The sequence below is a fragment of the Bos indicus genome, chromosome 4, assembly GCF_029378745.1.
Source record: "Bos indicus isolate NIAB-ARS_2022 breed Sahiwal x Tharparkar chromosome 4, NIAB-ARS_B.indTharparkar_mat_pri_1.0, whole genome shotgun sequence".
Lineage (NCBI taxonomy): Eukaryota > Metazoa > Chordata > Mammalia > Artiodactyla > Bovidae > Bos > Bos indicus.
The window spans coordinates 104,377,723-104,401,760 of record NC_091763.1 but is presented as its reverse complement, the minus strand read 5'-3'; the positions used below and the strand labels follow the sequence as shown (position 1 = coordinate 104,401,760).

General features: G+C 40.3%; 2 protein-coding genes across 11 annotated transcripts in view; one reads left to right on the top strand and one right to left on the bottom strand.

Moving 5' to 3' along the window:
- Positions 1 to 19,480, top strand: part of BRAF (B-Raf proto-oncogene, serine/threonine kinase) — a 178,134-nt gene extending 158,654 nt beyond the window's left edge. For 4 of the 10 annotated variants that reach the window (XM_070788263.1, XM_070788253.1, XM_070788259.1 and 1 more), the window contains one exon: positions 144 to 14,893. In XM_070788263.1, the coding sequence (XP_070644364.1) occupies positions 144 to 196 (53 nt within the window). In that variant the 3' untranslated portion in view covers positions 197 to 14,893. Of the gene's footprint in view, positions 1 to 143; positions 14,894 to 17,947 lie in introns of those variants that run through there. The other 6 variants (XM_070788256.1, XM_070788268.1, XM_070788260.1 and 3 more) reach the window with 4 other exon arrangements.
- On the bottom strand, positions 14,488 to 22,134 carry NDUFB2 (NADH:ubiquinone oxidoreductase subunit B2). The gene is made up of 3 exons (XM_019959192.2): positions 21,976 to 22,134; positions 17,977 to 18,121; positions 14,488 to 16,715 (listed from the first exon to the last, which is right to left on the bottom strand). Exons 1-3 carry the CDS (start codon positions 22,080 to 22,082, stop codon positions 16,641 to 16,643), a joined length of 327 nt encoding a protein of 108 aa, XP_019814751.1. The 5' UTR covers positions 22,083 to 22,134; the 3' UTR covers positions 14,488 to 16,640.
- Positions 22,135 to 24,038: the final 1,904 nt, after the last annotated feature.

The window sequence follows — 24,038 nt, the reverse complement described above, 5'->3', positions numbered from 1 at the left end:
TAGGTTATTCTCAACCAGAAAGGAGGTTTTTAAAAAATTTTATTTTGACCTCTGATTGATTTTTGGGTTAATAATTAAATTAATATACTGAGATTTTTTTTAAGTCAGAATATTTAGATGTTTCATTTTAAATAACTTCACAGAAGCAGATTTGGCTCTTACATCAAATAAAAATAGAGTAGAAGTTGGGATTTAGAGATTTCCTGACATGCAAGAAGGAATAAGCAAGAAAAAAAGGTTTGTTTTCCCAAAATCATATCTATTGTCTTTTACTTCTATTTTTTCTTAAATTTTCTGTGATTTCAGAGACATGTAGAGTTTTATTGATACCTAAACTATGAGTTCTTCTTTTTTTTTTTCATTATTTTGGTTTTTTTGGCCAAGAGGCATATGAGATCTTAGCTTGAGAAAGCAACAATTTTCTTGATGTCATTTTGGGTGAGGGCACATATTGCTGTGAACAGTGTGGTGATAGCCACCAGGGACCAAACTCACACCCGCTGCATTGAAAGGTGAAGTCTTAAACACTGGACCACCAGAGAAATTCCTACTCTATGAGTTCTTTTTGTCATCCCCTCCCCACACCCTCCACCCCCAACCTAAAGTCTGATGATGAAATCAACAACTATTCCATTAGAAGCAGTAGATTCTGGTAGCATGATCTTTAGTTTGTTAGTAAGATTTTGTGCTTTGTGGGGTTGTGTCGTTTTAAGGCTAATATTTAAGTTTGTCAAATAGAATGCTGTTCAGATTGTAAAAATGAGTAATAAACATCTGAAGTTTTTTTTTAAGTTATTTTTAACATGGTATATACAGTTGAGCTTAGAGTTTATCATTTTCTGATATTCTCTTACTTAATAGATGAATTCTAGCCATTTTTTATAAAGATTTCTGTTAAGCAAATCCTGTTTTCACATTGGCTTCCTTTAAGGAATTTTAGATTCTGCTGGATATGGTGACTGCTCATAAGACTGTTGAAAATTACTTTTAAGATGTATTAGAATACTTCTGAAAAAAAATAGCAACCTTAAAACCATAAGCAAAAGTAGTAAGGATGTTTATATATTTCTAGAGTCCCTGTTTAGATAATAGCCTCCTATGATTGTACTTTAAATGTTTTGCTCTCCAAGGTTTTAGTAACTTGGCTTTTTTTCTAATCAGTGCCAAACTCCCCCAGTTTTTTTAACTTTAAATATGAGGTAATAAATCTTTTACCCTTCCTTGATCTTTTGACTTACAATACCTTGGTCAGTTGTTTCTTAAAAGGAATCCTTAAATGGAAAGAGACAATATCACTGTCTGCAGTTCTGATTAGTAGTTTTATTCAGAATGGAAAAACAGATTATTCATTTTTAAAAATTGTTCAGGGGTATGTTCATTGTTAGGACCTTGGACTTTGGAGTCAGTGCCTAGCTATGCATTCCAGGTCTGCCATTTTCTGGCTGTGAAATTTTGGACAAGTTACTTAACCACTTTAAACCCCAGCTTTAAGAAGTAAATTAACCCCAGTAAATTAAGAAGTAATAGCAGCCACTTCGTAGAGTTGTTATGAGGCTCAGATGCAGTGCAAATGTGTATAAAGTATTCAGGGAGTCACCTGGTATACTATAATAGACACTAGAATAGTTGCCAATATTATTAGCATACAATCTGAGGATTCTGTCAGCCAATCATTAGCAATCTGTTGTTTGTTGGGACATGCCAGTGTTCTCCAGTTGAAATCAATAGCAATCTAAAAATGGATAGATTATTCCTCATTTAAATAGTGTGTTCATATAAGTGATTGCTTGGATCCTTATCAGAAGTTGCTGTTACTGAAAAATGATAAGGCTGACTAAATTGTGATAGTTGTCAGTTACTAACCAACTCCCAGAAATGAATAAGAGGAACCTATCTCTAGTTCCTAGTAGAAGGTATGGACAAAATAGTAGGTGAAAAATAATGTCTTGAACCCCCAAATTAAGTAAGCTTAAAAGAGTACAATACCTCAAAGGGTCTTTGCGGTTTAAAATTTGTATGCTGAGAATGATGTTCATTGACATGTGCCTATATGTAATTTTTTGATAGTTTAAAAGGTGAAATGAACTACAGATGGGAGAGGTCTGAATTTTCTTGCCTTCAGTCAAATGCGTAATGTGGACATATTATTTGACCTGTGAATTTTATCTTTTAAAAAAGATTAATTCCTGCTTCTTCCTTCCTAATAGTTGCATTATAATAATGAAAATGAGTTGATAATTTGGGGGGAAAGTATTCTACAAATCAACCTTATTATTTTACCATTGGTTTCTGAGAAATTTTGTTCATTTGAACCGTTTATAGCTTGATTAGAATCATAGCATGTAAAACCCAACTGAGGGATTATCTGCAGACTTAATGTAGTATTATGTAAGTTGTCTTCTTTCATTTCGACCTTTTTTGCTTTTGTCGTTGCTAGATCTGTAGTATGTAGCTAGTCACCTTTCAGCGAGGTTTCAGCGAGGCTTTTCTGTGTCTCTAGGTTATTTGAGATAACTTTTTTAAAATTAGCTCTTGTCCTCCCTCTACAGGAGAATTTGCAGCCTTCAAGTAGCCACACCATCATGACAGCATCTACTCTTATTTCTTAAGTCTTGTGTTCGTACAATTTGTTAACATCAAAACACAGTTCTGTTCCTCAACTCTTTTTAAAGTTAAAATTTTTCAGTGCATAAGCTGGTGTGGAACAGAAGGAAATTTCCCATCCAACAAAAGAGGGAAGAATGTTTTAGGAACCAGAATTCTCTGCTGCCAGTGTTTCTTCTTCAACACAAATATCACAAGTCTGCCCACTCCCAGGAAGAAAGAGGAGAGACCCTGAGTTCTGACCTTTTGATGGTCAGGCATGATGGAAAGAAACTGCTGCTACAGCTTGGGAGATTTGCTCTGGGAAGTCTGCCAGTCAACTTTGCCCTTCTAACCACCAGATCAATATGTGGCTGATCATCTGATGGGGCAGTTGCAATCACCAAGCCTTGTTCTCTTTCCTGTTCTGGGATTGTGTTGTGGAACCCTTTTCCCTAGCCACCACCGGTTCATTTCTGAGGGATGGAACAAAAATGCAGCATGCCCTTCCTGTGTGGTGCATGTTCAGTCCTTGACAAATTTTTACCAAAATGAAGCTACTTTATTTAAAAGGAGGGTGAGAGGTGAGGAGGTCACTTTGGGTGTGGCGGAAAGGGAATGCTGCATCTTTTTCCTGGGCTGCTGGGGCTCTGGCCTTGGCTTGGCCAGCCGGAAGCGCTGGCACGCATCGCCTTCTTTTCCCATTGGGTCCAGCAATGAAGACGAGTGTTTGGGGGTTTTTTTTTCTCCACCATGTAGCAAGTTCTCAGGAAAATACAATTGATATCTTCCTCCTAAGCTCTTCCAATCAGTCACCAAGTACTTATGTGGTTACTTTGTCCAGGGCACAAAATGCCTGTATCTAATTAAAAGCCTACAAAACTGCTTGATAACAGTTTTGAATGTGAGACATTTATGTAATTTAAATGTAAGGTACAAGTTTTAATTTCTGAGTTTCTTCTATTATATTTTTATTAAAAAAAGAAAATAATTTTCAGATTGAATTGGAGTAAAATAATATTACTTCCCACTAGAATTATATATCCTGGAAAATTGTATTTTTGTTACATAAGCAGCTTTTAAAGAAAGATCATTACCCTTTTCTCTACATAAATATATGGGGAGTCTTAGCCTAATGACAAATATTTATAATTTTTAAATTAATGGTACTTGCTGGATCCATACTAACATCTTTACTAATACCTCATTGTTTCTTCCAACTTACTCCTACACTACGTCCTACATCTTCTTCCTAGTCTTTTATCTAGAATATGCAACCTCAAATAAAAATGGTGGTGTCCTCATTCATTCTCCTCCTTCCTTTTTTCCCAAGCCTGATCTTCAAAAGGTTGGTTAATTTGGCAGCTGAGTTCCTCCCCAGGCAGAGAATAGACCAATTTTAGGTGTATTGGGACTGAGGGAGGATGTGTAAAGATTAACATCAGTAAAGAACCGCTGTGGAGTAATTAAGAACTTTGTTCTTTATAACTGGAGAATATAACCTAATCATAACTTCCCTCAGCCTTTACTAAAGTGTGGCGTAAATCACAGTAGTAGCAAAGAAAGTGACTCTGGATGTGTTCCTGGCCAGTACCTCCCTTATCATGAATGTAGACTCTCTCATCAAGATTTAGGAATATAAATCAAATCAAATGTGCCCAGCCAAGCTATGTAGTAAGGGACTTGAACAATATTAGGCAGAACCTATAAAATAAATCAGGGAATTAGAAATTATTTAAAGTTTTCAAATTGTAAATTGCCCCGGTGTCTTTCAGCCTACTGCCATTATTTTTGCTACAATACCTACATTTCAGAGGAGGGCCTACTGAAAATTCCATGCAAGTGGAAAATAATCCTCAAGTTATTAATGAGTTTCAAAAGCAATGAGTTCTTAAGTCTTTGTGAGTAGAGCAAGATCCTACAAAATTCAGAAATAGTAAAAATGGATTCATGCTGATTTGAAGAGCATCTGTGTGCATAATATAATGCTGCATCTCTTTTAAAAGCAGTCTATTTTTCTTTTTAAATTTGTCCCCATAGATGCTTTTGAACATGAACATGCTTATGTTACCTTTTCCGAGGTTGGGAAGAGCCAGGAGCTCTCAGGCAGGGCCCCCTCCCTCAGCTGGGCAGGAGCTGCTCAGGAGGAGCTAGTTATAGAGGAAGCTTAGCGTTGGCATTTTCAAAATTCAAAGTGATAACGCTTTCTTCTTCCTTTCTGTTTTAGAATAGATTGCTGTCTGATTTGAAAAAGGGAAATAGATTTGATCTCAAATGAATCTGTGCCCAGAAGCCAGGCTCAGGGTATTCAGAGATTTGTATAGTGCCCTCAAAAAATAACAAAATTTTAGCTTTCCTTTTTTCTTCTTTTCTCCATCAAATTCTTTTTTCTCTAGTTTACAAATGACATGGAAAAGGAATTTCCCCTGAGTTTTGTATGCCTTTTTTTTTTTTGGCTTAGACTATAGATAGGCGTGTTGAGCTCCTAAGAAAATACAAGGAGGAACTCTTTGTTGTGCAGAGCACTTTATGAGTAGTTTGTGTGGATAATATGTGACTGCTTCCCTGACGAGCTTGTGAGGCTGTACTTATGTCTTTCCTGTAAGGCAGCTTCAGTGCCTTCTGTAGTGTATATAAGGAAAGATTACGCCTTCTGAAAAATCTCAGAGCAACCATAAGATTATTTTAAAATATGTAGTATGACTGATGGACTTTTTCATCATTAAATTAGTCTAGCATCTAAACTTTTACCACTGAAATAATATTGACCAAAAAGCAATTTATAAAAGGTATTTGTGAATAGAAAATACAATGTGATCATTTGTACTTATGTGCACCTTAAAAGAGGAATTCTGTCTAGCTGTCAAATTCTGGTTCCTTAACATCCAGTCCTTGATTGTGATTGAGATCTGGTAGGACGTGCTGGGGCACGCTAGCAGATAAAATCCCGTATACTTTAGGATAGATGTTACATTTATGTCAGTGTTGGCAAAGAGCATTGTGTAGTAATAAAGAATTCAAGACTTCAGCAATGTCAACCTGAAACTTTGTAAATATTTCCTAGATTGTTATTTGATGCAGTCACAGCTCTTTATCACACAATGTTGTCTTTCCCTCATCAGGCAATTTTAGAACTGCTGCACACCCCTCCTCAGATCTCACCTGCCCCTCCTGTACATTCACCTCTCCAGCCTTGTGCACACCTCATTTAGCTTTAGTTTGAAACACATTGCAGGGTTCAGGTGACCTCTTCAAAAACTACCTCCTCAGAATGAGGTAATGAATAGTTATTTATTTTAAAATATGAAAAGTCAGGAGCTCTAGAATATGAAGATGATCTAAGATTTTAACTTTTATGTATACTTGTTGAGCACTCTCCTTTTGTCCTAAAGGGCATTATACATTTAAGCAGTAATACTGAAAAATGTAGCTCAGAGTAACTGAATGTTGTTGAAAGTGGTGCCAGAATCTGTTTTAGGGGTACGTATCAGAATCTTAATCTTAAATCGGTTACATGAAATTAAATAGTTAATGGTAACACTTGACTAACAGATATAATTTTAATTTTCGGTAGGCTTTTAGCAAGACAGTAAGTACATCTTCATAATGAGTTAGCCACAGCTTCATCACATGCACAGATTTTCCTGTTGAGAGACTGCCCAGTTAAGAGGGTAGAATGATGAACCATTTTTCAGGATTCTCTTCTTTGTCCAAACTGGCATTGTGAGTGCTAGAATATCAGCACTTTCAAACTAGTGATTCCAACTATTAGGCTATTAAAAAGCAAAACAAACCAAACAAACCATAGCCAGACATGGGAAGTTTACTATGAGTATAAACAGCAAATAGCTTACAGGTCATACATTGAAATGGTGTAGGTAAGGCGTTAGAAAAATACCTTGACAATTTGCCAAATGATCTTACTGTGCCTTCATGATGCAATAAAAAAAAAAAAAATTTAGCATAAATCAGTGATTTGTGAAGAGAGCAGCCACCCTGGTCTAACTCAGCTGTGTTAATATTTTTTAGCGTGCAATTTAGACTGCAAAGATAAATGCACTAAAGAGTTTATAGCCAAAATCACATTTAAAAAATGAGAGAAAACAGGTAAATTTTCAGTGAACAAAATTATTTTTTTAAAGTACATAATCCCTAGTATAGTCAGATATATTTATCACATAGAGCAAATAGGTTGAAATCACAATTCAGTGACATTTCTAGAGAAACTTTTTCTACTCCCATAGGTTCTTCAAAGCATGGAACTTTTATATAACAGAAATGTGTGACGGTCATTTTAAATTGCTGTAGTTTGGGGCTGAAGTACTGTGTGCTGGGCAGCAATCACATGTATTAACTAGTGAGAAAGGAGAAATTAAGATATAGGACAGAATTTGATTTTCTTGTTCCCAGATTACTGCTGCCAACCTAGACACTGAGTTTCCAGAGGCTGAAACGTAAACTTGCAGCTCAGCAACTGTTTTGCAAAGTTAGTGGGACTGTCCTGCTTATGCTGTTCAAAAATGCTCTGAGGGCCAGGTGGGGCCTCCAGGGGCTCCTCTCTGAGGGGACATCAGACTAGCTAACGACCTGGCGGGCGGATGTGAACCGGACACACTCCATGGTGTGCTTCTTGTATCGGTCCCTCGCCACCCTCAAGAAAGGCTTCAGCGGGTTCTCTAGACGTCTCCGCTAAGGTGTGTTACTAACAGCCATGGGTTGTTGAGCACCCGAGGAGTGCAATAGCATCTCTGCATGATTGTATATTGGCCCGAAGAGAATGAAGTGGCCAGTGTACTCATGTTCCATGTTGCTAGCTCTGGTAAACTGAAAATACTGGTAAGATTTTTGTTTTATCAGTACACTAGAGAGTAAGCTTTGTTTTGTTGTTTTTAGATAATCAGTTTTCACTTCCATTTGGAAAGACATTTAAATTGAGTTTCAGTCCTAAATTTTGCCAGTCATGGTAATTAGCAGTTTCTATCAGGTATTTTTAAGGTAGAAGAGGATAGAAACATAAGTTCTAAAAGCTTAAGGTAACCGTGGTTTATTTTAAAATGTTTAGGGGTGGTTAGTCTCTACCTCAAAAAAAGTGAGTGAATCTTTTATTTCAGCATTCACAAGTTCGGCTGTTGTTTTTGTAATACTTTTTTTTTTTAACCTTTTGACCCCCCTTTACCTAAGTGTCAATGTAGTTTTATTAATTACTAAGTCAGTTTCATTAAAATGTTTATTTAGCAGTTTTGACTAATTGCAATGATTAATATAGCCAGTTGTGCATGAGGACACAGCCAGTGAGTATATCTGGGTTTTTTTTGTGATGCTTTTTTTCTTAAGACTTCTGTAGATTTATGAAGTACTCATTGAAAACAACTAAAATACGTTTGTTCGTGTTAATATGGAAAAAAAAAAGCTATTTGCAGACCATCTGCTTCTTCTGGCAGGCTGAGCACATTGTCCATCACCCACAAGTGGCTGGTTCTCATCGCAGAATCTACGTAGGGAATCGGGCGTGAAATTCACTTAAGAGATAGAGCAGAGGAAGTGTTCTGTTTACAGGAATGGAGATGAGAGTTATGAGTAAGTTGCTTAGTCAGTTGGCTTTGTTTTGAAAATTATTGTGTTATATTTGTGTTAACCTACTTGTGTTTTGACAGTATATGTCACATAGGAAGAAACCTCAGACTAGCATAATAACAAAGCTCAGACTAGGCACAGATGTACACAGAATGGACCAAAATGGGATGGGGGAAGGTATGGGAATAAGTCTAGGGGTAGGGAAAAATTGATGTGAGGGTGGGAAATAAACTGTAATTACCTGAAATAAAATGTAAGAGTGCAATAAGTGTGCTTTTTATTCTAAGCTGTGAATGGGTTTTTTAAAAAAAGCATTCCTTCCCAATGCATTTGCCTATGTTCCATAGCTGATTAAAACCAGCTATATAAACATATGCCTTTTTATTCATGTTAATTACCAATATAAATGGCTAACCTTTACGTCTTATTTATCTTCATGTTATGTTAGTTTACATACAGGGATGTGTGTGTGTGTGTATGCTATAAATTTTCCCTCCTTCGTTTAAAAACGCGTTTGTTGGATCCTCTCTGTTTCCTTAGGCCATGCCACAGCTCATAGTCTCAGCTTGGCCTTCCTGTCACCTGATCTGAAGGACTATCACAGTGACGTAGCTCGTTCATTGGTTGTACACACTCTAACCCTTTTCCTTGCTCAGCAATTACTGTGTCTTCTAAAACAGGAGTGTACAACCATGAGATTGCAATTAATTGTTTGACATATGTCCCTTTGAATTCTATTTATTAGTTATGATTGATTGCTCTTTGGTTTGGACCAAGAAAAACGAAATCCCACCTCCCCACCTTTTCACTTATTTCTTACTTTGAGGACAATTCTGTAAGAGAGAGGAAAGGGAACTCCTTCATGTTTTAACTGCAGCAAGTTAATGGCCCTGGTTTACACCAAACATTATGGTGATTCACATTCACATTCCTCTCCTCTCTTGCTGCCAGAGGTTTGGGTTTTGTTCAGTTCTGCTCAAGCACTGAAAAAGTTTTCATGGAGTCTGGAGAGTGCCCAGTGAAAAGATGGTTTTTAATTGTCCACAGACCTTTCTGTTCCTGCTTTGCAAAAATTACAAAGGAGTAACTATTTTTAAAGCTTATTTTTCAATTCATAAAAAAGACATTTATTTTCAGTCAGATGATGTCTCCTTGTCCCTTAATCCTCAATGTTTGCTTGAATCTTTTTTTTTTTTTCTGATTTTCTCCCATCCCCACTTCTTGATACTTCTTGAGTTCTCTTTCCTGCTCAGGTCCTTTCATTTGTACTTTGGAGTTTTTTCTCATGTAAATTTGTACAATGGAAAATATTGTTCAGTTTGGATAGAACGCATGGAGAATTAAATAAAAAGATAGCTGAAATTCAGATTGAAATTTATTTGTGTAAAGTTATTTAAAAACTCTGTACTATATAAAAGGCAAAAAAAGTTCTATGTACTTGATGTGAATATGCGAATACTGCTATAATAAAGATTGACTGCATGGAGAAGGCTTTATCAGGACAGTTATTTTCCTAGCACTGTCACATTCAGTAACGGAAGGAGGGTTCTGACAGTTCTTTCAGGCAGTGGAGGGACTTGAGAAGTGTACACTGTTTCATATATAGTGAAATTTTACATAGATTTCAATTACTGCTTGGTGGGCAAAAGGTATTTATATGAGAAATACATTTAAAGTAAGTTGTCAAGATAGATACTTGGTACATCGCACCAGTTACCCTCTTGTAGAAGTGACAGTTTTTGTCTGATGTTGATGATCCTCAAGCGCTGTGTGATGGTGTGATGTGACTGTCCCCCTTCCAGGGGCTCAGGCGAAGGGTGTGCTGTAATTGAGTCGTATAAGTAGTAGTCTGCAGAAGTTCCATCTTCTGAACTGTGAATGGTATCTTTCAGACTTTTTTTTGACACAACTTCCAAAGATATATTTTCTATAGGAACACAGACTGTAGGCAGAAATATATGTATTTGAAACTATGCATTCATGTTTTAAACTTCCCATTTTAATGCTGGCTACCTTGACTTAATACATTTGATCTCATGAAGTTTGAAAGACATCTAGAATATCATCAACGCTACGTGATATTACCAGGCAAAATTTCCAGGAGAGAAATAATTCTGAAACTTTACTGGGAAACCCTGTGTCTGAGAACAATATAAACAGAAGTCTTCAAGATGGCACATGTTTGAGGAATCTGGTTTCTGATCTTTGTGCCCCTCCAATGAATAATAAAATGCTGAGACAAGTATTTTCTCTGAACTGCAGTTCTCTCATCTGAAAAATGTAATTCTGTAATACCACATAACAGAAACTCTTAAATAACCTTCATACATGATGGAGTGTAATTGTGGATTCACTTCTTAATGCATTGTTATAGTTTTCCTTAAAATCTAGTCCAGAATTATGAATCCTTTAATTATTGTGATTAAATTTTATTATTATAAAGAAACATACCATACTAGCTTTTCTGAAATTGTATCAAGGGTTTAATAAAGTTTGAGCCTACTCTCTAGGCTATGTAGTTCTCCTAGACTTGTAAAATATTAAGAGCCAAAAGAGCTCTTAAAGATTATATGGTCTAGGGAATTCCCTGGCAGCCCTGTGGTTAGGATTCCATGCTTCCACTGCAGAGGGTGAGGTTTCTGTCACTGGTGAGGGAACTAAGATCCCACAAGCCATGGGGCATGGTCCTCTCCCCACCAAAAACAAGCTTTTGTGGCTCAGTCTTATGGATTACATGGTCTCCTCGTCAGCTACTAAATATGAATCCCCAGGGATGACTTGGCTAGATTCATGCAGCCAGGACTAAAAAGTCAGGACTTTGGTTTCCAAGATCACTACTCTGTCAATAAATAGGTTTCCAAGATCACTACTATCTACTTGCTTCCCAGGTGGCGCTAGTGGTAAAGAACCTGCCTGCTGCCAATTCAGGATACTGAGGAGACACCGGTTCGATCCCTTGGTGGGGAAGAGATACTGAGGAGACACCGGTTCGATCCCTTGGTGGGGAAGAAATGGCAGCCCACTCCAGTATTCTTGCCTGGAGAATCCCATGGACAGAGGAGTCCATAGGGTCACAGAGTCGGCCACGACTGAAGCAACTTATTAACACACAAGTACACTATGTGGTTGTGATGGCTATAGTGAAACTTGGATATAAAAATTGGTGTGGACTCCATGGTACTGAATTTGTAGCTAGAAAAGGAGATTGTGGCACTTGCATATTCCACTTGCTCTTCTGTCTGCTCCAGTCAACAAGCCCACTGCTCATGCAGGAGATAGAAGGTACAGGCCGAGTGCTGAGGCAGGCCAGTACCGGCTCAGACAGCTCCCGTCTCCTCCACTATGCCCTGCTGTCCTCTGAGGCTCCTGATGAGATGGTGGCAACAGGCACCGGTGTCTGCCTCTTCCACAGACTAGTTCCAGAGGCAGGTGGGACCAAGAGGACATCTGTAGTTCCCAGGAGACACACAACAAGCATTCCTTCCACAGTACCTCTGCACCTCACAACTTTATTAGGTAATCAGTTGTGTTATTTACACTCAGGTTTCCATAGGAAACTGGGTAAACTCACACGTGTGTTCAATTTTGACACGATTATTTTCTGTTGCCACCAATTCTTTCACTGCCTACCTTTCCATTTATGAAGGTACATCTCTCCATCTACCAGGCCACAGCATAAAACACTTTGTTCTTTTAGCCAGTAACTAGGAAGAAAAAGCCATCCTAAATGTCTGTCTTGCTTTAGGCAGAGGCATCTTGCTTAGGCATCTGCTGAAATATGTTTACAGTTTGTCTCCATGTGGAGGCTTATTTATAAAAGTCAAACTAGGATTCAAGGGTCATTATAAACTTAGTTTGGACCCAATGGTTTGGAAATAACAGTTGCTTCCATTTAGGCTATTTCCTTCCTGCCAAATGTAGTTCTGAGGGCTTATGTGCAAATTCATTGAATCTACTTAATCCATTTTACAAATGAGGGCATTGAGGCAAAGTTCAAACAAGTAATCTGCCCAAACTCCCAGCAGGCATTCCATAAATAAGTGACCAGAGCCAGGAGTCAGACCCAGCAAGTCTGGCTCCAGGGCCTGAGTTCCTCACTGTGCCAGTTTTCCAAACTGCAGATTGAAACCCATTAGTGGGTAGTAAAATCAGTCTCAACCAACCATTTGTTTAAATGTAAAATAGAATAAAAATGAAAATATAACAGGTAAGTTTGCATAAAACTTTCCTATTATATATGTATGTATACACATACACACACTCTAGGTCATGACATAAAATGACTTAAGAGTAGGTAGGTCTTGATCACAAAGCTTTACTCTATCTACCTCACTCAGACCTACAGCCAAACAACCAGGATTTGAACCTTAGTTCTCTAACTGTTGGAACTTAGGGAAGTTACCTAACCGCTCTACAGTTCAACTTAGAAGTTAAAGTTGGATGTGCAAGTCACTCAGTCGTGTCCGATTCTCTGCGACCCCGTGGACTATACAGTCCATGGAATTCTCCAGGCCAGAATACTGGAGTGGGTAGCCTTTCCCTTCTCCAGGGGATCTTCCCAACCCAGGGATAGAACCCAGGTCTCCTGCACTGCAGGCAGATTCTTTACCAGCTGAGCCACAAGGGAAGTTCAACTTACTCATCTCTAAAATGGAAAGAGTATGAGGAGAGTAAGAGGTTTGTTCCTTTGAGAGTAAGCTGGCTGGGACAATTTTTGCATCAGCACAAAGTGATTTCACAGCCCAGATATAGAAAAGAGGATTCAGCATATGGAGGCCACATTGGCCGATTTTAAAAGACGGCTAGTTATCTTTTAATTCAAGTCAAGCAATTCTGATTGATTTCTCAGGAAAAAAGCTAATGGGGTTATCCTACTTGAGTTCACTGTAGTCTTTCCCAAACAACTCTATTGATGGGGGGAGGAGCAACAATGGAAAACAACAAAAACTGAGACCTAAAAAGTACATAGGAATCTAATGGTCTTCTAAAGACCACGAATACTTACCAGGTGAGACAGCACACTCCTACACAGGTGAGTAAACACAAAACCAGGAGTGTCCAACACCTGTGCATCAGGCTCAGGACTGCTGGAGGCAACGGTGGGGAGGGTGAAAAACTGTTTCACTTGCTTCTGCTTTTGCTGCCATTGGGCCCATTCTGACCACTGGGGAGAACAAAGGGTGAGTGAAAGCCTAGGAACTAGGAACTCAAATTGGACCATCCCCTGCTTAAAACTTGTGAGAAGCTTTCTCACTGCCTGACCTCATCTAGTCCCACCCTCTCCTCCCCTGCTGGAAGCCCAGTGGACTTTCTGTCCCTTAAACATGGTGACCCTGGTCCCACCCTAGACCTTGGTCCTTGCTCTTCCTTGTCCCTGGGGCACTCTTCCTTCAGACCCCACACAGCTGGTTCCTGCTCTGTGTCAGGTTTCAGCTCAGATGCCTTCTGTCCACCAAAAAGGATCAGCATGGACCCACCCAGCACCCAGTGTTAACTGCCTTCACAGCAACTTTCTACTTGTCTGTCCTTGCCAAAGTCTGAGTTCTCATCTGTCTTGTTTAGCATGGCAGTCCCAACACCTAGATAGTCAAAAACATCAAAATGTGAACAGCTATGCTTCTGGGCAAGTCCTTAAGCTACTCTAGTGCATATTTTTATCTGTAGATAGAAAAAATTCTGTCCTACCTCCTCTCAGAATTATGATACTACAGAAAGTTGAAAAGTACTTTGAAACAAAACTCTTGAAAAACTGCATTGTCCTATTTCACCCTTATCTCACATTCTTCTGGCCCTAAGAATTCCTAGACAGAAACATGTCTTGCTGCTGCTAAGTCACTTCAGTCGTGTCCAACTCTGTGCGACCCCAGAGACGGCAGCCTACCAGGCTCCCCCATCCCTGGGACTCTCCAGGCAAGAACACTGTCTTAAGAGTTCCACAAATGGTGACTCAACACAGTGTCGAGCCCACAAGAGATACATAAACACAAGATGGACTGTACCGACCTCTAACCTCTGTATACTTTGGGCAAGAAAACACTAGCAGCAGAGAAATGGCATGATCTTTACAAACTGTCAATGTACATGTGACTAAGACAGCTAAGCAGGGAGGCAGCATGGCACTGCTGTTAAGCATGGGGTCAGACCTCATGTCATTCACTCAGCAGTGTGTGACCCTAAGTAAGGTGACTTCATTTCCTTGAACCTTGATCCTCACTGATCATCTATACCATGGGGTACCCAAGAAATCCACAAAAAGGGCTACAAGCAGTTGGCACAGCAGTTCAGTGCACAGGAAATCATCATCAGAAATATCCATAACTCAGTTCCTCATTCTTGGCCAACACACTTTAATTTACAACTTTAATATACAATATGATGTCCTTAATTTCTTGAAATTCTCATCTGGCTCCTGCAGGGAAACAAAAGTTGGAAAGCTTCAAATCCATTGCTCTTGTTCATTCAATTATTCAAGCATTCACTGAGCATCAATCATGTGAGGAGCCTTGCAGAGGAGTCAAATCACCTTGCTTTCTCAACAGGCTTACAGTCTAATCATTAAAATGTTAATGACTGTGTGCAGGAATATTGGAAAATGTATGAGAAGACAGGAGAGGCTAGTGCTGCAGACCTACTAACACTGGAGAAACAAAGAAGCCTGGTGAGGACAGGGACCTCTGCCTGGTCCATAGCAAAGCCAGAGACACAAAACAAGCTGTAAAACAGCTTAACTGTTTGTCCCCACCCCCCACCCCACATACTCAAAACTGCTGTAATTTTTATGTCAATAAACTACTTCTAATTAAAATAACAGCAATACTAGTAGTCTGATTTAACAAGAACACTTAACTGACACTTAATGCTTCATATTCTTTAAAACAATTTCCAAGGTGTTTTGAATGATGGCAATTATTAATGTGCAATGGTTTTTTTTACATTTTTCTGGAGGTGTAGTTAAAATAAAAACGTGCAGATACTATGGGTTTAGTTCAATGAATTTTGACAACTGTATACACCCACATAACCCCTACCCTACCTCTACAGTTTCACCAGTTTGTAGACTTGATATGAATGGAATCATTATGTACTTTTAAGTGATGTTCACTCCTTTTGCTTAATATGAGGACTCTCAGATTCATCTAAATGATCGTCTTATAGCTTGTTGTTTTTAATTGCTGAATTATTATTCAGTTGAATGAATATACTGTAATATGTTTACCCATTCTCTCATTGATGTACAATTAGGTCTAGTTTGGAGATATTATGCAAAATTTTGTACATGTCTCTTATGGAGACATAGTTTTCATTTCTCTTGAGTAAATCCTAGGAATACAGTTGCTGAATCCTAGGATACACGTTTAACTTCATTAGAAGCTGCCAAACAATTCTACAAAATCACTGTACTGTTTTACACTCTTACTAGCAAATATTGCTAGTTGCTCCAAACTGTCACTAACATTTAAAGCTGTCAGTCCTATTTTAGCCATCCTAGTAAGTGTAAGAGATATCTTACTGTAGCTTTAATTTGCATTTCCCTGGTGATTAATGACATTAAGAGCCTTTTTCATGTGATTATTGGCCACTCATGTATCTTTGTTTGTGAAGTATCTGCTCAAGGCTTTTGCCCATTTTTCAGTTGGACTGTTGAATCTAATTTATGATTATAGGGGTTCTTTACATATACCAGATACAAGCCCTTTGTTGGATATAGATGCTATATTTTTTCCAAATTAGTGGCTTATATATTTCAGTCCTTAATGGTATCTTGTGATAGCATAAATTTTTGATGAGGCTAAATAAAAGTTACTGTTTTATTTTAATCAGTGCTTTTCTCCAAAAGTTTTTTGTCTGCCTTAAGATTATTAAGATAGTCTCCTGTGCTTTCTTTTAAAAAGCTTTAAGAGTCTGGGCTTTATTTTACATCTATTATCCATGCAGTGTCTTAATCCCTGAAGAATTTGTGAGGAAGAGAATTCCTCCCAGCTATCTTCCTTTTGAAAGAAAAACCTCCTGTTCTGGAAAATGAAAGGGCCATAACCTTTTACTGTTGAAAGAGTTAATTTCCACACAATTCCAATATGTAATATTCCCATATGCTCAAATTTTTAATTAGAACTATTTTTGTAACTACAAACAAGCTCCCTATCTATCTTGTCCAGCAGAGCTGGTGCTTAAAGTCTTTGATCAATAGACAGACAAATGGGACCCTAAACTGTAACAAAGCTTAAGAAAAAATAATTTTTTTAAACATGAAAAGGAAGATGAGACTAAAAGTGTGTAGGGGGAAGAAGGGGCAGAATGACAGCAAATGTGAAAACAGGAAAAGCAGAAGTTAGACATGATGTGTTAATTATTCTTTATACTGTTATAAAATGCACTGTTTCTTCAGAATCACCATAGGTGCAAAGTCAAAACATGTTTACAGACAAATAAACATAACAAGAAACATGGGGTGCACCCATTTGGCAAGAGCTGAGCCTCTGTTTTCAGTCTTCATCATCCGGAGGGATACCCAATTCCTCATCTGTCCACTGGGAAGGGTCGGGATAAGGAAAGTGACCCTAAGGACAATCAATTAAAAAAAAAGTTCAAGAATCTATACTTCACAAAACTATTAATAATCTATACTCCATACAGTTGATTAAATTTTAAAAGAAATCTTGGTGGGGCAAGTGATTTAAATAATAATCCTTTATATACCCCAGGAGCAATTCTATTGCACTTCAGCCATCTGATGGTCCAACTATTCTTCAATCTGTTCAGAATGCGCCGCGGCCTGAATTTGAGAAGCTTGGCCATTTTGGAGTTTCCGCCTGAGCTGGCATTTGAGTATGAGTTTTGGATGGAAGGAAGGGGGAATGGAGACAACAGATTTCAAAGACACCCCACGTCACAAGAATCCCTGAATTGTTGTGAATCCCTTGACAACAGTGTTGTCTTGAATCCCTGACAAAACATAGTGTCTCAAACTGTCCTGCCGTTCCTGCCGGGGGCCTGGGAGCTTCGTGTGGGCTCATTCCGCTTTGATCCTCATCCAGGGCCTGCCATCATCTCCTGCCAGACAGCCACACACAGATCTGACAGCCGACCCACAGTGAGACAAAGGTGTCTGTGTGCTGCCAGTCCACAGACGCCAGGCAGCTTCTTTCTGGGGGACGAGGGCACAGCAATTCTAAGAGAAGTGGGACACCAATCAACCTGATGCTTCTAGAACTCACTGTGTAAATTTAAGATTTTTCCCTATCGTTAAAAAAAATTAACTAAATTTACTGAAATTCAAAGTATTCTGGATCAATAAGCACGGATTTCAATGGCCTAAAACTGTAGTTTCCTAGAGAATGGCATCTGTGCAAATGTGATTAAAAGCTCATTTGAGGCCAGTTACATGTTAGAAAGTCACCAGTAATTAATTTCCCTGCTTCAGACAAATTAGCTCACATCCATTCCACTTAACCTGGCTGCCTTGGGCCTCTAGACAGACTAGATGACATGTATCATTTAAAGACATTTAAGGGTGAAACTTAACCTGCCGATGACCCCCTACCCAGCTTGGAAGGTAAGAGAATTAGCTTCTGTAGTCTCCCTTCCAGATGCGGCCACCAATTGGCAACCGTAAGACACGCAGTATCTACGTGTACATCCCTGGGTGGAAAAGGTCAGAGATGATAATGTTTCCTAAAATAAAAGGATCCCTGCATACACATAAGGACAACATACCTCCAGATAGAAAAACAGGCTACAAACAGAAAAACAATCTAAGCTGTTAACATATCTTCCCTCCCCACACCCACAGAAGGACAAGGACTACTCTCCTCCACTTACCAGCACAGCATCTGAGTCGTGCCAGAAGCGCCAGAGAATCCAGAACCACATGGTCGCACTGAAGAACTCGGCCTGGATCACCTGGGATCTGGTCAGCTGCGGGAACTGTCTGTACCGGGGCTCAATGTGCGCACCTCCGCCAGCCCTACATGACAAAACAGACATGTGAAGCAGCTTGCCCTGTCTTCGAGCTCATCCAAAACTCTATGAGTTACAGCCAGAAACTAAACCTTTCTCTCCTCCTCCGCAAAAAAAACAGAAGGATAATGCTCCATGGTCCCTCAAAATACTCCACTTGCATAAGCGTGCTGTAAACCTGTGCAGTGGCAAAAACTGGCCTGAACTGACGAGAGGCTAATTATGATGTTCATTCAGTGAATATCCACACGTTTTACACCAGATATGAATGTGCTGATTAGTGGGGTACTGGCCCCACACGGTTAAGGGATCGTGAATCTGTAGTAGGTCACTAGCTTATCCAGAGAAACAAATCAGCAAAATAATTTTGTTCTGGAGAGCCATCTGTTTCAAAGACAAATTATGTCCTCTGCTGTATTAGTAATACAGTCTTTCTTAAAAGACCACTTTATGGAAAAGAGAACTTAGATCCTTTTTAATAAGCCAACAGCACTGAACAAAGCAAAGAGACTTAAACAGTAAGTTTGAACAAGTTTTTCTGTTTTTTGTTTTTTCATTTAGATACTGTTGACAAGGTGTGGGATATCATCCATAGGGCTCTACTCATTTTATTTTGTTGGAGTTTAATTATTATAGCTTGAATCTAATGTAAATAATGTAAGTTGTACCTAACGGGGCTACTTTCAAGTCCCTTTCAGCAGCTATACATATACTATTACACAGAAATGGATATAGAATTTCAAAGAAAGTTTCTATATAAAACATGTTCACAAATTTCATTCCAGGTAAGAATCAGCTTATAAAACAATGTTCCCTTTTGTTTGACACAGAAATGAATATCTGTACAAAAACTTCAGTAAAATTACTTCAAAATGCACTACAGTTTGTGAATATTACTACTTCCATGGTTCTTGATACATATTACCCAGTACCCTTTTTATTCTCTTCTACTCTAAAAGATTACTAATAGTTACTATTTACAGAGCATCTTATCACCTGTCAGACACCACACAAAGCACTTTATATATTATCATTTAATTTTCAAAACAACCTGATGAGATAGATCTATGGTTATCAATGTTTACAAATGAGGACACTGGAGTATTATTATTGTTTGGTGACAAAGCCCAAGCTCTTAAATACTGCCCACAAACATTAATTCCATATTTATGTAAATATCTATCCAACACTTTTATTTGAAAGATTCTATATAAAATATTAATAGTAATTAGCTACGGATGGTATAAGAAATGGGTTGTATTCTTTCTGCATGCATGTGTGTATTCATGTAAGTATGTATCCTTTTTTACAGTGACCATATATTACTTTTTTTTCAAACATTTATTAAAGCCAGCTTCTAAACTTTCATCAGTTTTTAGGTAATCTTTTACTAACATATAGTACTAATTTTTTACTTATGGTAAATATGTATTTTACTTATGGTAAATATGGTATTACATTTGTATGGAACTTTACAGACTGCAAAGCGCTTCCATGAGCATTTATTGTTTGAGCCACCAATAACCTTCCGCACATGTTACTTTCAAAAGCTTCTGTCAAGCATCACTACTTTACACCCTGAATTTATCACACTGTTTCTGTATGCCAATTTTATTTAACAGTACCTATGCAGGAGCTATCTGTGCATAGAGATACTACATTATGTAAACAAACCATGGGGGTGGGAATTCAATATATTAACAACAGGCTTCCTCTTTGACAAGTTTTAGATACAATCTAGTAGTAAGTGCCCATCAGTTAAACTCATTTAAAATAAGTTTCGAAAATTATAGTTTAAACCCCTTCCCAGGAACTCTCCACATTTCATTATTGTGAGAGTTACATCTTGTTTTAACTATGAAATAAATGGGTCATTGACTGCAAGGTATAAATCTTTTTGAACGAAGATTTGAAACACTGCAATTAGAGAAAGGATGGACGACATAATGATTGCCATGATTAAAGAATATAAAGAGTCCACAAACATCTAATTTTATGTTCCAAGAAGTTGCTAACTGCACTAAGGCAAACTAGATAGGCCTGAACATCCCTCCAAATAGAAACTACGACAGATTAATTTTTTTTTAACTTTTAATAAATCATTAAAATCTTGGCATGGAAGTACCAAGACTGCAGCGAAGAGGAACACCCCCTCGTCTTCCCACGCAGGCTCAAAGGCTGTTGTTGGTGGCTCTTGATCTCTGTCCTTCTCAGGTCACACATGCCTTTTCCTTCTCTCCATCCTACATCTGTCCCAATTCCATATTCATAACAGACACGTGGCTTTAGGCAAGTCAATCTTTTCATTTAGCTGGGTCTCAGTTCCCTAATAACAGCAGCTCTTTATACAATACTTGTATTGTCTTTACTGAGTACCAGCAACTCACAACACTTCAGAGATTTGTTACTCGTTTACTTCCCTGGGAGTCAACATTATTATCCCAATTAAACCGGTGAGAAAACTCAGTTCTTAAGAGATCATGAAACTTTTCCAAGATCAGACAGCAAGAGCGTGGCAGAGGTGAGATCTGGACAGACAGTCTGGGGGCAGAATCCTGCTTTTAACCACTCTTTTTCAGTGCCTCTTGGTAAAGTGTGGACCGTGGTCAGAGGGGCCTGGAACATCACCTGGAAAAATCCAGTGTACTGTTTTCAGTCCTGCTCTTAATCTCTCTGCACTCCCAGCTTGCTTTTGGTAGACCTGCCCTCTTGGCATCAGCACTGGGCTCTCCAGTGGGCTTCTCCCGCTACATCATGGGTGACTCTGCTTTTGCTCACTCTTAAATTCTGGTGTTGCAAAGGTAAACTCTAAAGGATACTACAGGCTTTGGGTTGACAATAATCTGTCAACATAGGCTTATCAACTGTAACAAACGTACCCTCCGGTGGGGAGTGCTGATAATGAAGCAAGCTATGCATGTGTGGCTTGGGGGGTTTATGGGAAATCTCTGTACCTTCCTCTCAATTTTTTTTTTTTGGGGGGGGGGGAGGGACAGAAAACTGTTCTATAAAATATTTTTAAAAAGAACACTTCCAACATTGCCCAAACATCCACTTTTGGCTCTCTTCCCACCCTTTCCCACTCCACTCTCGTGCCTTGGAGGACTAATTCTCCACTCTACAACCATAGTAACTTTTTAGAATTAAAACGTGCCCACGTGACATCTGATTAAAACGACCGATCAGCGCCTCTGTTGGAAATCTCTCAGGCAGGCCTCTGTGTTTTAGTCGGTCAGCCGTGTCCGACTCTTTGTGACTCCAATGGAGCGTAGCCCGCCAGGCTCCTCTGTTCAGAGGATTCTCCAGGCAAGAATACTAGAGTGGGTTGCCATTCCCTTCTCCGGGGAAATCTTCTTGATCCAGGGATCGAACTCGGGTCTCCCGCATTGCGGGCAGATCCTTTACTGTCCGACCCACCAGGGAAGCTAGGGCACAGCCACGCATAAGGAGCCTCTACCATTCTTTCCCTATGACCCGAGGTCTCCGGCCTCACCTCTGGCCTCATCTTGCCTCAAGCTTGAAGCTTCAAACTACCCTGTACAGGTGATTTCCTCTCCCTGACGCCCTCGCCTCCTCAGCTCCTGTCCTTGCTTCCAGATTAGCTCCAACTGTCTCCACGTTCAACTGGTCAGCTTCCCGGGGGCAGCCTCCCTCTGGCCCGAGACCGTCATATACACACCTCTACCGGCTCCCCCGGCCCCGGCATCGCGCCGTCAGACTCCAAGTCCCAGCATGCCTCAGGGGTGGAGGCCGCCGCAGACCAGGATCGGCCCCTGCTGCTCGGCGTCAAGGTGAGGACGTCCCGAAGGCTAGTGCCTTCCGCTAGGAGCGGGCGAAGCCCCAACCCTAGGCAATACTCACCGACGGACGCCACGGGCTCCAGCCGCCCTCGCGCAGCGGCCTCTGAAGAGGTGGCCTCCAACGTGAGCGAACGGCGCCAGTCGCTTCAGAGCCGACATGCCAGCCATCGTTAGCCCGGCCGTTACCCAGACCGCACCGCCGCTGCACGTCACTTCCGCTGGCACCCGCCCGACGACGTCACAGAGCCGACCCGCCCCCTCTCCCTGTGACGTAGGGAGGGGCGGGGAAGCGGTAATTACCTGCCCGAAGGAGCGTCTCAGTCACTTCCTGAGGTGAAAGCGTCCGGGGCCGCCGCCTGAGCGCGCCGTTCGCGCCAGCAGACGGGGTCTCGCTTTGTGGGCCTGGTGGCGCCCTGACGAAAGGTCAGCGGTGTAGACGGCCCTGGTGGAGCCAGGGATGGGCGTGCCGGACCTCGGCGCTCAGCTCCTGGAGCCCTCTGTTTCGCGGACACAGAAACTTAACGCTGACACAGCTCGCTCTTTGCTACCGGTGCTGATCTAGGCGCTGTTACCCGACCCGGACCCGCCCCTCTGCCTGCTCCTCCCGAATTAACTACTCTTCCAGACCCTCCTAGGCTGCCAGATCCATTCTGAACCAGTCTGTCCTTCCCAAAGCTAGTCCATTGTATTCCTCCCCTGCAAAGGCTACACGATTTCTTTGAAGCCTTCATCGTTATACAGCTGTCCTGCAAACATGAGCTTGATAACCAACCCGCAGCCCGTGGTTCTCAAATGTCAGCACCTGGACTGGAGGTATCAGAATCCCCTGAGGAGTCCGACCCCAGCTATTATGTCTGGAGTAGGGCCAAGGAATCTGCATTTTAGCAGGCCCCTAATATACGCGGTGCTCCCAATCCCTGGATCCTGAGCCAGCCCTGGATTCTTGGCGTTTGTCTCTTAATATTGCCTTCTATTAAGTCCTGAATGAACTCCAAACTTCCCAAACTTTGGGGAGCTGAAGAACCCCTTTCTCCATCCTTGAGAACTCCAGCTCCCAAATTCTTAGTGTCCCAACTTATGAATTATAGTTTTCCTAAGAATTCTCGATTTTTATAAACTTAACTGCCAGCCTCACACCTTGGAGATGTCGATTTGAAATGGATCACCTGCCAAGCACTGAAGACTTCACACTGAGTGATAAGCATGAAAATTTGGAAATTTATGGAGAGAAACATAGACCTGAAATTTAGGGATTTAAGTGTATTGAATATAACTGACACTCCTCCTTTGGCAAATAATGGGCCTCCATGTGCCCAGTAGCTAGGAACCTCTCTCCCTGGAGAAAAGGCTTCCTCCGGGAGTCAGTGAAGGACAGGGAAGCCTGGAGTGCTGCAGTCCAAGAGGTCAAAAAGAGTTGGACACGACTTAGCAAACAAACAACACACCTTTCTGCCAAACTTACTGCTGGACCCTCTGGCCCTGTAGAACTCATGCCCCTCCCCACATTCACCCGCTATCCCTCCCCACTCCTGCCTTCTCCTGTCCTAACTTGTAAGTATATAAACTGTAAGAAAGAATGTACTGTTTTCTGGGGGCAAGTTGACTTCCCAGCTGATACGCAATAGTGTGGCTTTCTCTGGGACTACCATTCACTATTTACCCTTCCTAGTACATGCACAAACCATTAAGAGATGTTCATGAATAGGCAGAGCAGTGTCTTTCATCCTTCCAAAGAGAGCTCTCTGCCCATATTAGACAGCTGCCTGCCTTGCTCCCAGGAAAGAACAATGCTGTGATTCCTAGGCCACAAAAAACAAACAAACAAAAAAACCCAGCTTAAACAAAAATACTCCAAAGAACTTGATAGTCTGAAAATCCAGAGTTCAGCCTCAGCTCTACCAATGGTTAGCTCTGTCCATTTGGACAAGTCACTTCTCCAGGTCTCAGTACCCTTCATCAGCCATTCAAGAGAGTACCTGGCCCACAGCATGTATGTACTCAGCAATTTTTTATTAGTCAATATTTTCCTGGCTGCAAAAGCTCTTCAGGTAAACTAAAATTCACTTACCGCCCCCCATCTTTCTTGCTCAGTTACAAAATAAAAACTTTTAACTTTAATGCTGG

What these genes read in the sequence shown, in the direction of transcription:
- NDUFB2 (XM_019959192.2), bottom strand. Translation starts at nt 22,082, where the DNA reads ATGGCTGGCATGTCGGCTCTGAAGCGACTGGCGCCGTTCGCTCACGTT. An exon ending in GGAGCCCGTGGCGTCCGTCG is followed by an intron (nt 18,122 to 21,975) that starts GTGAGTATTGCC and finishes TTTGTCATGTAG; the next exon opens with GGCTGGCGGAGGTGCGCACA. An exon ending in ACGACTCAGATGCTGTGCTG is followed by an intron (nt 16,716 to 17,976) that starts GTAAGTGGAGGA and finishes GATTGTCCTTAG; the next exon opens with GGTCACTTTCCTTATCCCGA.